The sequence below is a fragment of the Lagenorhynchus albirostris genome, chromosome 1, assembly GCF_949774975.1.
Source record: "Lagenorhynchus albirostris chromosome 1, mLagAlb1.1, whole genome shotgun sequence".
Taxonomy (NCBI): domain Eukaryota; kingdom Metazoa; phylum Chordata; class Mammalia; order Artiodactyla; family Delphinidae; genus Lagenorhynchus; species Lagenorhynchus albirostris.
The window spans coordinates 156,329,049-156,346,382 of NC_083095.1; the positions used below are offsets into that span (position 1 = coordinate 156,329,049).

Below are 17,334 nucleotides of genomic sequence, written 5' to 3' on the forward strand. Positions count from 1 at the left end.
GGTAGTTGCATTCTGGTGCGGTGTCAGAGATGACCGGGATAATCTGTTTGCCTTCCATGTGAGATCAAGGAAAAGCATCTGATAACTTATTAAGATGCATCTTACTAATATGCATTTTTCAAGCAGGGCATCTAAATTTTTTCCAGTGGCATCGTGTTAGTGGTTAATCCCTCTCTCTCTGTGTTGGTCCAGGTGGCACTGGTGTTCCCCAACAATGACCCTGCTGCCTCCATGGTGGCTTTCTACGGCTGCCTGCTGGCCGAAGTTGTGCCTGTGCCCATCGAGGTGCCCCTCACGAGAAAGGTAAATAACGTATCTTTCTGTTCAAACCTGTTGGCCGGGAAGGTTGACTCTGCTGCCCTGGAAGGTTCTGTCATGGGGTCAGAATGTGCAGACGGCCATCTTCAAGAGCTTTCATCTCAGCAGGATGTGGATCAGGAAGCACAGGGCTGTTTGCCTTCTCTCTGAGGCTCTGCGCAGGTTGTCGTTGGTTGTCCCAGACAAGGGAGCAGCATTGACACTGCAGCTCCACTCAGTGGCCGGATTGAGCTGCTGCCCTGAGGTGGCACCTTCTGTGCGTTGAGCAGGGTGATCTACCAGCAAAGCAGGTGTTCCAGTATCTCATTCCTCAGTGTCACTGCACTAGAAATCTGGGTAAATGATAGAGTTTTCACTTGTTTTTATTTCAGGGGTGGCCGTTGTTGCATTTGTGCAGGTGTTTGGACATTAACAAGTTCCAGGTTCACCTCCGATTTGTTGGATCTTATTCTATGATTAGAATAAATAACTATCTTGCTGTTACAGTTGTAGTGTAGTCCAGTGTCGGAACCCTACACAGCAGTGTGTGTGTCTTTGTCCGCGTAAATGATTGGCTTCTTGCACCACAGACCTGTGGTAACTTTGGAAGGGAAGGCAGAGGGAGGAGGCTGTGCTGGGGTTGACTCTGATGGTCCCCCGAGAGGTGCTCTGATGCTGTCGAAGGAGACGGGGCCGACGGCTGTGGGGTAGGTGCCCTGCCACTGGTTGTGTTATGTGTCGTGCCCTTGGGCCCCACCCTGGATTCACCGGGCCGTCACTTAGCACATCATCATGAGCAGAGTGTGTGGGGTGACTCTTCCAGCTCCAAAATGCTAAGGTTTTCATGTGCCCAGGCTCAAGAGTTTCCAGAGAATCTTCCAGCTGTCTTTGTGGCTACTCATTATGAAAATGGGGAAGTGCCTCAAGGTCTGTTCACGGTGTGTGGGTACCTTTGAAACTCTGCTCCTTGGGTCGGAAGGAGAGAACGTGGGCATCCTTTAGAAAAAGGTTGGGGAATGGTTACTGTTTCCGTTTTCCTGGGTACAAAATCTGCAAGTTCCCTCCTGGGCCTCCTAGGCACCTGCAAGTGTCAGGCGGGGTGGCAGGTGGCCCTGGAAGGGGGGTGAGCCCTGCAGCCACTGACATCAGAGCCCCCACCAGTGGCCTGAGGAGAACGCTGATTTCTGCGAGGGTTTGCCTCTAGCATTCCTGGTGTACAATACACACCCCATAAAGTGCTTCCTCATCTTCCTGAGCCCTATGACCTTCACAACTGACGAGAAATGCAGAAGGGTTTGGGGATTTACTGAGCAGGTAGCCACGTTCTCCTATGTGATTCTTTGGTGCTGTGACTAACCTGGAAAGCCTCTCAAGGGATGTGTGATGGTCCTCTTTAACTGATATCTAATTCAGTGGGTTGAGGTCCTCTGGAAATAGACAAGAAAACCCTCTGGATTCTCTAGTCAATGGCATCAGGATGCTAATTTGGAGAAATTCATAGCCTAATGAGTGAAGAGACCGATTCTCTGTCAGCACTGCACCAAGCAGACTCCAGAACATTTGGTATTGTTGTTATGAGTAGCAGTTATTGTTTACTCATCACATATCGAATTTAGATTTGTCTACTCTACATCTGTAGCCTGGTGTCTTCCAGACCAGGTCTGCTTTGCAGAGGAAAATCATTTGAATGAAGAGGCACCTGTCTCTGCCACTTCCTGACCAGGCATTGTCGAGCGGGGCCAGGGTGTCTCACCTGCAACTCCTCTGGGTTTCCTGACACGTGCTTGCCAGCCGTCTCAGGCGTTGCAGGCTGTGACCTGCCAGGTGGCTCTGTCTCACTCACCTCTCAGACCCATTCAGACTCTCATATTGTACCATGTACCTCAGGACCAGGAACCCTCTCTCAGAAGAAAAAGCTGAGGTTTCTTCTTGGCCCTCTCTCCCTCGGAACATTTGTGAGGGGAACAGAACCAGCAGGTGACCCACAGGTTATTGTTAAACCAGAAGCTGCGCGTTGGGCCTCAGTCTGTGGTTTCATTCTTAGAAAACTTTACTTTTTTTTTTTTTTTTTGCGGTACGCGGGCCTCTCATTGTTGTGGTCTCTCCCATTGCGGAGCACAGGCTCCAGACACACAGACTTAGCGGCCATGGCTCACAGGCCCAGCCGCTCCGCGGCATGTGGGATCTTCCCAGACCAGGGCACGAACCCATGTCCCCTGCATCGGCAGGCGGACTCTCAACCACTGCGCCACCAGGGAAGCCCAACTTTACTTAATTTTAAATAAAAGAATCCACTGGCTCGGTTGCCATTCAGCACAGGGTAAGATGTGCACAGAGGTGTAGGGGATGAAGTTTGTGAATCCTCTATCCACCAGTCCTATGCTCAACTCTACAGAGGAAGGGCCCCTGAGCCCAGCCGCAGGCCAGAAACAGCCATTCCAGGGAAAAGCGCTCAGGAAACACGGGAGGCGGTGTCAGGGCCTGAGTGCTCTGGCCATCAGGGCAGTGGTTCACCTGCCTCCTCAGTAGCTTCCTGTGGAGCCTTTCTGGACAGTGGTGTGGGGTGTCGGGGGGCTCCCAGGTATCGGGGCTCAGGGCCCTGTCCCCAGGTCCAGGAGAGATGGCCCATGGAGGCCACGGATGGCTCTGTGGGCTCTGCCAGAGGCTCTGGGGTCAAGCTGGGCTTAATTTCAGGGATCCCGGTGCATGAAGGAGACAGAGCGCTCTGAGAGCCCGTGGAGGGGTCTCATCTCAGCCCAATGGGGTTCTTGGGTGGGGCTGTTTCTGCGAAGCTGGCTTTTGGCTGGACCTCTGAGTAGGAATTTCCAGACCAAGAAGATGGAGGAGGAGCAGGCATGGAAGCTGAATTTCATGGTAACCAGGGATTCTGTTTATGGTTACTCTCAACCCTTCCTCTGTATTTTAGGGTCTTTAGGAGCAGATACTAGGAAGACAGGGCCCAGGGGACAGCAGACCTCCACAGTGGACCCTGACAGGTCTTGCAGTTGGCCCTGGTGCTCCCTCTCCTGAGCCATTCTGAGCCTGCCTGTAGGCGGTCCCAGCAAGTTCACGCTCCTAAAGAAACGCCCTTCTGCTCCTAAACCTGGCTTCAGAACCCATCTCCCCACCCCTTTACCCGGTCACAGCTCTTGGCCATGTGATACCCAAATTCACACTGAAGTGACTGATTATAATTCTCCTTGAAAAAGCACTGCTTGAAGGAACAATCCCACAGGGTCCCCGAAATGGGAAGGTCTCCATCCGCGGAGCACCAGGCCTCCTCCCCCTTGTCGGGGCTGCAAGGGTGTTGGGAGGCTGGCTGTGCGTGATGCTGTGTAAAGAGATGCGGCTTTTAAATCTGCAGTGAGGAGTAGGAACTAGGCACTTGGAAGACGTAGTTTTGAGATGTCGATGTTGCCGATTTTACTGAGGTGAGAATGTTGTCTCACGTGGGAAGGAAGGAGGTGACAGCCTCACCACAGTCCTGACGTTTCCCTTCTAGGAATGCCGGCTGCTTCACGGCTTTATTTTCTGAATCATAGCTGGTGGGAGTAAGGAAAGCGAATTGAACTGACTGGCAGGGTGGCTGGACGCTCAGGGTGGTGGCGCCCGGGGCTGCCCCTCCCGCAGCATCTGCTCCCAAGTCCTGGCAGTCAGTCCGTGGGGCGGCGCCCCTCCACGCACACGCCCTTACTCTGTGGTCGGCATGGGTGTCCAGTCCATCACGCCGGATGTGATCAAAGACCGCTTGGGGTTAGTGTCCTGAGTGCAGAGATGTGTTCTTGGACCCGCTCTGTGTCCTGAGGTCACGGTCCTGAACAACCAGAGGGGAACAGAACGAGACCCCCTGAGCGCAGCACACTCTGTGCTCCCTGTGTGCATCCCTTACAGCCAGCCAAGGACATGGTGCAGATGACGAGACTGAGGCCAAGCTAGTGGCCTGTTCAAGGTCAGGCAGCTGGCAAGCGGCAGCCTGAGATCTGACCCCAGCTGTGCAGACACCAGCCCGTGCCCTGGCACTCTGGTTGAACCTCTCCTCAGGGAGGTTGGTGCCATCCCAGGGCCCAAGGGCGAGACCGTGTTTTGTTAGGAGAGTGGCCATCACCTCTGCTCGTGACCCTTCTCTCCTTGCTGCCGTCTCCCAGGACGCAGGAAGCCAGCAGATCGGGTTCTTGCTTGGAAGCTGTGGAGTGACTGTAGCCTTGACAAGTGACGCTTGCCACAAAGGGCTGCCGAAGAGCCCGACGGGGGAGATCCCACAGTTCAAAGGTGAGCCTCAGTGCCGGGCGGGGAGGATGTGCTCCGAGGCATCTGTGCCAACACACCGTCCACACACGAGGTTTCAGATCACACCCCACGTGCTCTCAGCCTGCATGTGATGTGCTGTAACTGCAGGAGGCTTACAGCACCTTAGCCATGGCCTTAGACTTGGTGGAAACACCAGAGGTTTGGTCTGGCTTGTGCTGTTGTGAAGCATGCCACCAACGGGAAGGTGGTGTCACACCTGTCTTCTAGGGGATGCTTGCCTGAAAGGAATTTGTCCTTTATTTCCAAGGTTGGCCAAAGCTATTATGGTTTGTCACAGAGTCAAAACATCTCTCTAAACCTCCTCGAGATTGGTTCCCGCACATTAAGGACGCAAATAATGACACTGCGTATATCGAGGTGAGTTGCTGGGTCTGGACGAGGTTGGGGAACTGAGTGACACGCACTGCAACCCTTACACAGCTCAGGGTCAGAGGTGGATGTGGGCCCCAAGCTCTACCCTCTCGGCACCTTCTCATTGCAGTACAAGACGTGCAAGGATGGGAGCGTGCTCGGGGTGACCGTGACGAGGATCGCGCTTCTGACCCACTGCCAGGCCCTCACACAGGCATGTGGCTACACAGAAGGTATGGGCAGACCATTCCTGGGGGACCCTGACCCCAGACCCCAGCCCTATGAGATGAGTGTTGTTCCCCTAGTCACTCAGAGAGTCGTGCGGCTCCACCGAAGGTCTGTGTGTTGGATTGTTTAGTTGGCATCTCAGTCTGCTCTGGCAGCCAAAACAGACGCCACAGACTGGGGCTTAAACAACAGATGTTGACGTCTCACAGTCTGGAGGCTGAAGTCTGAAATCCAGTGCCAGAGGGTTGGTTCCTGGGAGACCCCCTTCCAGGCCTGCGGACGGCACCTTCTGGCTGTGTCTTCATACGGCCTCACCTCTGTGTGCAGAGGGAGCTCTGGTGTGTCTTCCTCTTCTTATAAGGACACCATTCTTATTGGATCAGGCCCCACCCTATGACTTTACCTAACTTTAATTATCTCCTTAGAGCCCCATCTCCAGGCACATTTATACTTGGCGTTAGGGCTTCAACATAGGAATTTGGGAGAAAACAGTCTAGGCCATAACAGATAGTTGACACCACTGATGTATATTCGTTCCTGGCTGCACAGTGGAACCTCTTTGGGAGCTTTAAAAAAGTGCACATGCTACAGTGCACCCCCCTCCCCGCAACTGGCTTGGATTCTGGGGCTGCATTTCACAGTCAAAGGGTTGGTTTCCATGATGTGCTTTCTTTGCCCTGTTTGGGGTTGTCCTGGAGGCACAGAGTTAGGGTCACTGGAGGTAACCATGTTGACAGCGCTGACGGGCTCATGGTAGGAAGGATCAGACCCCACGTACCCACAGCTCCCTCCGCTGGAGTGTCTGCCATCAGATCCCCGCACTAGCCACGTCGCAGGCACCCGCCACACTGGAGTCTCTTCCCAGTACCCAAGCGTCTGTCACGAGCCATGAATGAGACACTTTTCTCTTTTTGCTGTTCTCATTTGCTTTCTCTCTCTCCCCATCCTTCTGGCAGTCTCCCTTTTTAAGACCAGTTCACTTGTCTCGTGGAGATGTTCCACTGATGTTTGGTCCCTGGACAAGTTTCCCAGACATTGTCACACGTGGAGACACACTGCCTCTAATGATCACCACCCTGTTTGTCACTGTTTTCAGTTTTCTAGTTTTTCTCACAACCTCATGACCTGTATTCCTTGCCCTAATTTCCTAAAGGTCTAGGGCCATCACTCTTGCAGGGATTGGGGAAGATAGATACATACTTGCTTCCTGATTCTCCACTTTTAAAAATCTTGCATAAGATAGAATACAGGCTGTGTATTTTGAATGTCCCTTTTTGAAAGGGGGTGAGGCACTCGGTACTGAAGCTTTGGCGAGCATTCTAGTGGCAGGTTTGCTGAAAATTGCCTCCTCCTGCAAGTACACAGCATTTCCCTCTCTTGGGAGAACATGTGATGGAAATGAAAAGAATCTTTTAAGAAAGAAAAGGCAGGGAGAGGGGAAACAAATATTGGGTTGGCCAAATAGTTCATTAAAACCCAAACGAACTTTTTGGCCAACCCAATATATAAAAGGAGAAGGAATAAGGAGTTTTAAGTGATGCTGTGAAGAGCTATTGCTGTTAAGTTGTGTATCAGAATACTCATCTAGAAACACTTCCCAGGCAGGCCAGCATTTTAAATGGGTCTGATTGGAGGCTGCAGCATTTCTGTAAAGACAGTGAAATGATGTTTTTCTAAGACCCATTACTTCCCACTGATGTGGTATTGGATTTTTTTTGTCCTTTGGTCTGTGACCGTCTTTTGTTAAAATCTTTGACTCTTTATTTTATAGCTGAAACAATCGTGAATGTGTTGGATTTCAAGAAAGACGTTGGGCTTTGGCACGGAATCCTAACAGTAAGTGAGACGCCCCTTGCTCTGCAGTGTCCTGTTTAACTTTGAATGTGCTCAGTGTTGGGATTAGAATGATGATCTGTGTACACAGCGGCTTGGGTAAGCCCCTTCCTCCCACATTATAAAGAAAAGTTACCATTTTTAGAAGTCTTAAGTTAATGTAACTTCCAGGAGCTCAGCAGACCAGCGGGTCAGTCGCTGCTTGCCTGCATCGTGGGCCCACGCTCTGAGGCTGCGGCTGTGAGAGAGAGCGGCCTTTTTAGGCTCAGGGAAGTTCAGGATCTTTCTTCCCACAGTTGGCATTTCAGATTGTGCAGAAACGTTGATGTCTTGCATTTGGGTCACTTTGCCCATACATATGATTTGGCTACAAAATTCTTTTTATCTTTCTGTGAATCATCGTTTAATGAATGTTTCGGGAATTATGCTGCAGGGGGGAAAGTACTTTGAGATTTCCCCTTGGCCAAAAATTCAACACGAGTTGCAGAGACTGTGTGTCTCATTTTTGTTAGTGCCACTTGAGAAGTGATGACCATTCAAAGCTGTAGGCACTTTTAATAGAGGGATGACCTTATTATTAAGATATGCTTAGAACTTAAGAAATATATGTAGCATCACTGCTTCGAATCTCCCTGTGTCTTTCATATGTGATGATTTCCACTCACCTGTTTTTCTTTTTAAGTTTCTTATGCTGAAACCGTATATCTTTTTAGAAGCAAAAAACTCTAGTAGTTTTACATGAGTGATAGGAACATAACTATAAAAAGAGGGATTTGTTGTTTCTTGATAAACCAGAATTTATGCAGACATCATATAGACAAAGGTTTGGGGCTCCGGCCCAGCCAGCTTCCTTCTTTTACCGTCTGGACACTAGTCGGTGAGACAGAAACACAGCCCCACACATGCATTACCCGTGGCCTGCTGGTGTCATGGGAAGAGCACAGCCTCAGAGAACCCAGGTTGGATGTTGGTCCTTCCTTCTGTAGCTTGTGACTCTGGGCACGTCACCTGCTCCTGTGCCCAAGAATTGTCTGTTGCCTGAGTCACTCTGCACCTCTGTTTTCCTCATCTGTCCAATGGGAATGTTGACCGTGTGAGAACCACGTGGTTTAACGTTCAGTGAGTGCCTGGCCCAACTACTTGCTTGATGACCGTTGCCATCGGAGTTTTCTCGTGACAGTCTTGCTTTCAAGAGCTGTGTGGTAGATCTTGTTGACGTGGTCACCCGCCTGCTCCCTGATGCTATGGATTACTGCCTCCGGAATTGGTGGTTTCTGAGTCTGTCTCTGGCTGCCACCTTCTAGAGCAAGACAGGTCTCTGGCTAGGCAGCACGCACTCTTCCAAAGCATCTTATCTTCTTTATGGTGAAAGATGCTCCCACCCCCAGTATGGAATGGGGAGCAAGCACGAGGTGAGGGAGGTGAATGCTAGCGGTGAGCAGGCTCACCCGTGTGGGGGAGGGTGCACGTGGTCATCTTCCTGCAGAGCTTCTGAGCTAGACCAGCGCTCTGCAGAGTGTCCGTGCCCTCTCTCTCCACCTCCACCCACAGCGGGGGCAGAGCCGACCAGGGGGGATCTTGTCCAGTGCTCCCCATGTTGTGGTCCCTTCCTGCCAGGTCTGTGCATGCAGCCACTCAGATGTATGAGTCCCAGCTGCAATGTGTGAGGACTGACCATTTACTTAAAAAGTTAGTTTTTGTCATCCATTTTAAAGAAAGAAACCTTTTACGGGTCCTGGTCTACATGAGCCAGGCTAGATGGAAGAGTGAGGGTGTTAAGACAACTTTCCACCACTCCTTGGATTTCAGTGTAACATTTAATAAAGGAAATCAATTTTGTGAATAAAAATGAGTAGAATACACCAGAGAGAATTAACCTTCAAGATTGAAAGGCCAATAAAAAAGTGATCATTCAGCTTAAGTTTTTATAAGAAAAGGATTTGGATTTAGATTTTTTTTTATATCTTTATTGGAGTATAATTGCTTTACAATGGTGTGTTAGTTTCTGCTGTGTAACAGAGTGAATCAGCTGTACATATACATACATCCCCATATCTCCTCCCTCTTGCATCTCCCTCCCACCCTCCCTATCCCACTCCTCTGGGTGGACACAAAGCACCGAGCTGATCTCCCTGTGCTATGCGGCTGCTTCCCACTAGCTGGCTGTTTTACATTTGGTAGTGTATATATGTCCATGCCACTCTCTCACTTCGTCCCAGCTTCCCCTTTCCTCCCTGTGTCCTCAAGTCCGTTCTCTAGTAGGTCTGTGTCTTTATTCCTGTCTTACCCCTAGGTTCTTCCTGACTTTTTTTTTTCTTAAATTCCATATATATGTGTTAGCATACGGTATTTGTCTTTCTCTTTCTGACTTCACTCTGTATGACAGGCTCTAGGTCTATCCACCTCATTACAAATAGCTCAATTTCGTTTCTTTTTATGGCTGAGTAATATTCCATTGTATATATGTGCCACACCTTCTTTATCCATTCATCTGTCGATGGACACTTAGGTTGCTTCCATTGGACTTAGATTCTTGAGTTGTATCAGTAGAAGCAGGAGTCGGGAGGACTAGACAAGCTTTGAGAAGTCGCCTCCACTCCCACAGCCTCTTAAAGGATCATCCCCAGTGAGATGCCCGTGTGGTCCCCACCCTCCCACCAGGGAGCCCCTGGCAGCAGGGTGAGTCCCACATGGAGCCCTCCCCCACTCACTGCCCAGTGTCCTGCTTTCAGAGCGTCATGAACATGATGCACGTGATCAGCATCCCGTACTCGCTGATGAAGGTGAACCCGCTGTCCTGGATTCAGAAGGTCTGCCAGTACAAAGGTGCGTTGCGGAGGCTGCCCCTTTAATGTCACACCATCCTGCGGCACAGGCGGTGACTCACTTCCCCCCTGCTTCTCCTTCAGCAAAAGTGGCCTGTGTCAAATCCAGGGACATGCACTGGGCATTGGTGGCACACAGGGATCAGAGAGACATCAACCTCTCCTCTCTCCGGATGCTGATAGTGGCCGACGGCGCAAATCCCTGTAAGTGACGGCACCAGGCAGTCAGGAGGGGGCCTCATTCTCCAGGTTTCATTCTCTGGGGTTTGATTTTTCCCTTTTCTAGTCTTTACCTTAGTGAAGAAGTGGCCTTAAGATAATAGCCAAACAGTATTACTCAGCGTAGCCTACGGGCACCAGGGCCTGAAGGTCCAGACACAGCCCTAGGGTTGAGTCCTAGCCCTTCCACTTCCTGATTCTGAAGAGAACATATCTTACTTGTTAAAATTCTTCTCCTTTTGTTAGCTGCAAGATGGTACCCAGTCATCAGATTTTATGAGGATTAAATGAAGCAATCCCTGTGTACAGTTCCTTGGGATATAATAAGTGCTCAAGAAATATTAACTATTATTATTTTATGGTCCATAGTAGTTTTATTGATCAGGAAATTTGATTTGTCATTTTTAATGGAATTTTATTATCAAATCCTGTAGCAGAAATTACCTAGGTAAAATAAATTAGCAGTTCCACAGAATACTGTTAATATACCTTGAGAAATATTTCAGTCAGTTGAAACAAAAACCCAGCTAGCTTGTTTTTTATGAGAAGAGTATATAAGCGAGAAGCAAAGTGAATGAAGTGAATTGAATGAACAATGTATGTTTCTGACCACATTTGTAAACTCTGCAGCATATATATTTGTAGATTAAAGCAGTATATACTTTCTTAAAGAACATCTGATATGCAAAAGTGGACTTGCAAACAGGTGATTTTGTATTAGTTTTATAAGTGATTCTTCCATTTACAAAATAACTCCATAAATTGTGGGCTGTTTAGTACACGATTGATTTTGCCCATAACTCTTCAGAGTAATATGTCTTACAGGAAGCAAGGTAAACTTGTATTAGGAGCTAGTTTAGCTGATAGGTTCCTAGTAATTATACCTTGATCTCATCACTCATATTAATATAGAGAAATGTTTTCTTCATTTAGTTGGGTTTAGATTTACTTATTTCTTGGAACATGCATGTTGAAAATGGTAGAACATGTCTCAGAAAAGTTATTAAAGTTCTTCAGTCAGCAAAAAGGTTTTAAGTATAGAAGTTGCATTTTTTAAATTCTTGAGTTCTGTGTTTGAGAATAATATTATCTTTCATTGTAACACGACTGATAAGTTATATATTAAATAAAGTATTTTTCCATGCTGCCTAACTCCCCATGTGCCTAGATCCTAACTTCAAAAGCATTTTATATTATGGGATACTTTTAATTGTCCACATTGCTTCGCCTGTCTGATTATCATCCCCCCTTTCCCTCTAGGGTCTATTTCTTCCTGTGACGCGTTTCTCAACGTCTTCCAAAGTAAAGGTCTACGCCAGGAGGTCATCTGTCCATGCGCCAGCTCACCAGAGGCTCTCACCGTGGCCATCAGGAGGTACTGCTGTGTTAACTCAAGTGGGCAGCCTGGGGAGGGGTCTCATTCAGCAGCTAACAGAGACCCGGAGCCATCGCAGTTCATCTTAGTGTGAGAATAAAAACAGGACCCAGATTTTCCAGACGAGTTTTTATTCTAGTGTATCCTAGAATGGATTCTCTTAAATAGTCTAGATTCGTTAGTTAGACACTCACTTTTCACTCTGGAGGTTCGCTGTAATTCCCGAGTGAGTGGAAGTCTGTCCACAGGCACGCTGAGCAGTGAACCTTGTCCTGGCAGGTTACGCACATTTTCATTTGCTTGTATTAGGCTCAGGTTTAACTTGAGGATAGAACAGAGTAAATGTTGGATGAAACGAAATTTTTGTGGCCACCCCTGTGCCCTTGGACATGCGGGTTTTATGTCATCTTCATTTTCTGCAATACTGCACATACTGCACTTTAAAAACTGGTTTTCTGAGCTTTTGAGCAGCTCAGCAGCACATCAGAGGGTTCTGGGGCCTGGAATCTCCTGCTGTGTGGGGCTGGGCTTCTGGGGCTCTTGCTAAGGCCAGCAAGCACAGTGAGTGCCCTTGGTCCTAGGTCGCTCCTGCATAACTGCCTGCTTCAGAGCCACTGGGGCCTATCAGGGACAGGCCGTGGTACGGCTCATAAGAGCTCACCCTGCCCAGGGTGAGAAGGGCTAGAGCGGCCTGTCTGACCGTCAGCAGCTCCCAGTAATCCACACTAACCTGAGAAAGGCGGGTTTGCATCACCCAGACGTTTGCAGCCTATACATGACTAATTCGCCAGCATCTTTGCGTTCTGTCTCTAAGTATGTTTTATTTCGTGTCACACCAGTGTGCTCTGTTGTAGCAGTGGATGACAGAGCTTTCGGTGCACAAAGTGCATGAGTTCTGCTCTTTTTACTGAAAGGTTAGGATTCGCAAAAATATTCATGTAAAGGTTGCCCTTAAAGAGACACCTTCTGATGCTTTTAGGAGTTTGTTAATGTGAAATTAACCAGGCCACCTAACAGGTTGAGAAATTGAAAACCTTTAAAGTATCAGAAGCAACTTTTTTAAAATAAATAAATAAATTTATTTATTTATTTATTTTTAGCTGTGTTGGGTCTTCGTTGTTGTGCACAGACTTTCTCTAGTTGCGGCAAGCAGGGGCTACTCTTCGGTGCAGTGCGCAGGCTTCTCATTGCGGTGGCTTCTTTTGTTGCGAAGCATGGGCTCTAGGCGCGAGGGCTTCGGTAGTTGTGGCACGTGGGCTTGGTAGTTGTGGCACGCAGGCTCAGTAATTGTGGCTCGCAGGCTCTAGAGCACAGGCTCAGTAGTTGTGGTGCACAGACTTAGCTGCTCCACGGCATGTGGATCTTCCTGGACCGGGGCCCAAACCTGTGTCCCCTGCGTTGGCAGGTGGATTCTTAACCACTGTGCCACCAGGGAAGTCCCCAGAAGCCACTTTTAATTTTGAGTGAACCAGAAATTAAAAGTCTGTAACGTAATTTAAATTGATGAGGAAATATGGCACCATTAACCAGAATCCAGTCTTCATTTTTCAAAGGATGGCATTGTCGTCCCCAAAAGAGAAGGTTTGCAACAAATAATCTTCTGAGATTTATGTCCGACCTTGGAGTACAAAACACATCAGGATTGCAATAGCAGATTTGCCATCACGTTGTCCTGCAGAAATCAGTATTCAAGTATGTGTCTAATTTGACTCTAAGGGGACTCAGCCTCTGGAAGCATGTTGGGGCCAGGAGTCCCAGTTTGAGCCCCGCCCACTGGTGGCTGGCCCCACGATCCTGGGCACATTCCTTCTCTCCAGGGCCTCGGTTTCCTCCACCAAGAAACAAGGGGCTTGGACTCAGTAATCTCTCAATTTCCTTCTACCTGTAAATTTTTAAGATTCCACGGTTCTGTGAAGTAGTACCATTGCCAGAGATGATTCACAGAATGAATGATTCATTCATGTAGGCTTGTTATGATCAAATGATTTGCTCATTTGCTTTTCCTTAAAGTGTTTTCTCTGTGCCTTTAAGATATGTTGTATAGATTATGCCAGAGTTGATTGGCAGAGGGGGAAGGGATGAGCAAAGGAGGGTTTTTTTGAAGATGACATGAAAAATAATGATATTTAATTTGTTCAAATTCAGATTTTTGTTGTTTGATTTACATTCTTATAAGGTACATAAGAACATACTCAATAGAGCTGACCATAACCTGCTACTCCATAGAGCTGTAGTTCCCAGCCAAGGCAATTTAGAAATGCTGGCAAGACCTCATTTTAACACAGCCTCCTGACTGACGTCTGAGAATGTCATTAGAATGAAATGCCGCTTATTTAAGTTAAAAAGTAGGACTTGAGAATTGGCATTTCTTACAGCTTTAGACAAAAAAAGAAAAAATGATGTTTATAGGTGCTGACTCATATCTAGCTGATATAAGTGCAATCCACGCTGTTAATAGTCTGTGCAAAAAGCTTTCAAACTTGTAAAAACTATCTTCATGTGGGAGTAACCATTTATAACATTGTATCAGTTATATTTTCCTAATAAGTTTTTTAACCTTTAAAAAACTTCAAGTTATTTTTTAGGGACAAGGATAGTCATAGGGAGGACAAGTGAAGAAAAAGTAGGCTTCTTAGTTTCAAACGGTGGACAAGTGAATTATTGTTCTTACAGGAAAAAAAAGATCTTCTAAACCTTCTTCATGACCTTCCAGTTGTGGCTGCTGTTATTCAGTCTGTCAGGTTACGTGCCATTATCAAGAAGCCAATACTGTCAGCTCATTAGCATCAAATAAGCTAATAAATAGTGTGAGATCTCCATTAGTTTATGGAGTGTTATCCCTGCCCTTCAGTAATAAATGATGTGCATGAATTGAATGAGACCCAACATCAGGTCTTATTTTCTTCAAATAAATTTTCTTCTTTAAGAGGACTTCATCTGTGGGCCAAAGTAATGAATGGAATTTTTATTGTCTGGTGGTAAAGCTCTTATTTTCAGAGAAAAAGTAAGACGCATATACTGCACTTACATGTAGTCAACCTAGAGCTTTAGTGCTAGAAGGATGTTCATCTGGTTTCATTTTATACATGAAGAAAAAGAGGTGCTTTTCTAGTCTAATAAATAGTTCCAAACAGACAAAATATAGACTATAGAAGATTCAGAGCTTTGGCAATCTGTGGTTTATATAAGCAGGGTATTGACAAGTTTCAGTGGAAAGCACTCCAGAAAGCAAGGTAAACCTGAGGGCTTCAGCCTAGTCTCAGACCAGCACGTGTGCCTCTGCTATGTGGATCAGCAGGCAGGAAGAAGCAAAGGATTTTTAATTGTTTCTCTAAACATGTTTTAAAATCTTTTATAAAATCTTTCTTTAAAAAGATTAAAAGTTTATTAACAAAACTAGGCAAATTAGCCAGGAAATAAACCCATGCACCTTTGGTCAATTAATCTATGACAAAGGAGGCAAGAATATACAATGGAGAAAAGACAGTCTCTTCAATAAGTGGTGCTGGGAAAACTGGACAGCCACATGTAAAAGAATGAAATTAGAACATTCTCTAACACCACATACAAAAATAAACTCAAAATGGATTAAAGACCTAAGACCAGATACTATAAAACTCCTAGAGGAAAACATGGGCAGAACATTCTTTGATATAAATCGCAGCAATACCTTTTTGGATCCATCTCCTAGAGTAGTGGAAATAGAAACAAAAATAAACAAATGGGACCTAATGAAACTTAAAGGCTTTGGCACAGCAAAGGAAGCCATAAACAAGACAAAAAGACAACCTACTGACTGGGAGAAAATATTTGCAAATGATGCAACCGACAAGGGATTAATTTCCAAAATAAACAAACAGCTCATACAACTCAATATCAAAAAAATGAACAACCCAATCAAAAACTGGGCAGAAGACCTAAATAGACACTTCTCCAAAGAAGGCATACAGATGGCCAACAGGCACATGAAAAGATGCTCAACATCGCTAATTATCAGAGAAATGCAAACCAAAACTACAATGAAGTATCACCTCATACTGGTCAGAATGGCCATCATCAAAAAGTCTACAAATAATAAATGCTGGAGAGGGTGTGGAGAAAAGGGAACCCTTCTACACTGTTGGTGGGAATGTAAATTGGTGTAGCCACTCTGGAGAACAGTATGGAGGTTCCTTAAGAAACTAAAAATAGAATTAATCCCACTCCTGGACATATATCTGGAAAAGACAAAAACTCTAACTTGAAAAGATTCGTGCACTCCAGTGTTCATTGCAGCACTATTTATAATAACCAAGACATGAAAGCAACCTAAGTGTCCATTGACAGACAAATGGATAAAGAAGATGTGGTACATATATACAGTGAAATACTACTCGGCCATAAAAAAAGAACGAAGTAATGCCATTTTCAGCAACACGGATGGACCTAGAGATTATCATACTAAGTGAAGTAAGTCAGAGAAAGACAAATATCATATGGTATCACTTATATGTGGAATCTTAAAAAATGATGAAAATGAACTTATTTACAAAACAGAAACAGACTCACAGACATAGAAAACAAACTTACTGTTACCAAAGGGGAAGGGGGTGGGGGAGGGATAAATCAGGATTTGGGGATTAACAGATACACACTACTATACGTAAAATAAACAGCAAAACCTACTGTATGGCACAGGGAACTATATTCGGTATCTTGTAATAACAAGATACTTCAGTATCTTGTAGCACAGGGGTATCTCTGTGTGTGTGTGTGTGTGTGTGTGTATTTATATCTCTGAATCACTTTGCTGTACACCAGAAACTAACACAATATTGTAAATCAACTATATTTCAATAAAAACAAAAAAATCCAGATTTCTAAAGCAGAGACATTGAGTTGTGATCACTCACTTCATAAAAAGGATTATTCCTTTTGGGGAGACATACCGGCATGCTTTCCAACTTTGTTTCTTTTTAATTTGAAGGTCCAGTTGGCTTTATTAAGCAATTCATGAATTGGGCTGCATCCCATCTAGCAAGTAGAAAGACACTCCTAGGGGTTGTACAAAATGGAAGGTTTCTGTAGGCAGGAGGTGGGTAGGGTAAGAAGGTATTAGCAAAAGAAAAAGAATTGTTTCAGTGTGGTGTGTTTCATTCCTTTCTCCTTATTCTCCTGTCTGTGACAGGTTTTTGGTTTGTGGTTGCCATGAGGTTCATATATTTCAACCTGTGTATATATGCGTCTGTTTTAAGTTGATGGTCACTTAAGTTTGAGCACATTTTAAAACCACTCCATTTTTACTCCCCCCCATTTTGTTTTTGATGTCATATTTTGCATTTTTTTAATTTTGTGTGTTGCTTAACTATTTATTGTGGATATAGATGATTTTACTACTTTTGTCTTTGAATCTTCCTACTAGCTTCACAGGTGGTTGATCCATTACCTTTACTATATGTTTGCCTTTACCAATGAGATTTTTCCTTTCATAATTTTTTGTTTCTAGTTATGGCCTAGAAACCATAAACCATTTCTTGTAAGAATAGTTTAGTGGTGATGAACTCCTGTAACTTTGCTTGTCTGTAAAATTCTTCTCTCTCCAAGTCTGAATAAGAGCTTTGTGGGTACAGTCTTCTTGGTTCTGAGTGTTTCCTTTTAGCACTCTGAATATATCTTGCCAGACCCCTGGGCTGCAGAGTTTCTGCTGACAAGTCAGCTGATAGTCTCTTTCGGTTCCGTGCATGTAAATAGTTGCTTTTCTCTTTCTGATTTTAAGATTCTCTCTTTACCTTTAACCTTTACCATTTTAATTATAATGTGTCTTGGTGTGGGTCTCTTTGAATTCATCTTGACACCCTCTGTGCTTCCTGGACTAGGATGTCTGTTTCCTTTCCCAGATTAGGGACGTTCTCATCCATT

At 45.8% G+C, this 17,334-nt stretch overlaps 1 protein-coding gene across 4 annotated transcripts in view; it reads left to right on the top strand.

Moving 5' to 3' along the window:
- Positions 1 to 17,334, top strand: part of DIP2C (disco interacting protein 2 homolog C) — a 360,331-nt gene that overhangs the window by 252,357 nt on the left and 90,640 nt on the right. For all 4 annotated transcript variants that reach the window (XM_060156549.1, XM_060156558.1, XM_060156568.1 and 1 more), the window contains 8 exons: positions 193 to 303; positions 4,443 to 4,566; positions 4,853 to 4,962; positions 5,087 to 5,189; positions 6,956 to 7,020; positions 9,750 to 9,843; positions 9,927 to 10,046; positions 11,322 to 11,436. In XM_060156549.1, the coding sequence (XP_060012532.1) occupies positions 193 to 303; positions 4,443 to 4,566; positions 4,853 to 4,962; positions 5,087 to 5,189; positions 6,956 to 7,020; positions 9,750 to 9,843; positions 9,927 to 10,046; positions 11,322 to 11,436 (842 nt within the window). The remainder of the gene's footprint in view (positions 1 to 192; positions 304 to 4,442; positions 4,567 to 4,852; positions 4,963 to 5,086; positions 5,190 to 6,955; positions 7,021 to 9,749; positions 9,844 to 9,926; positions 10,047 to 11,321; positions 11,437 to 17,334) is intronic.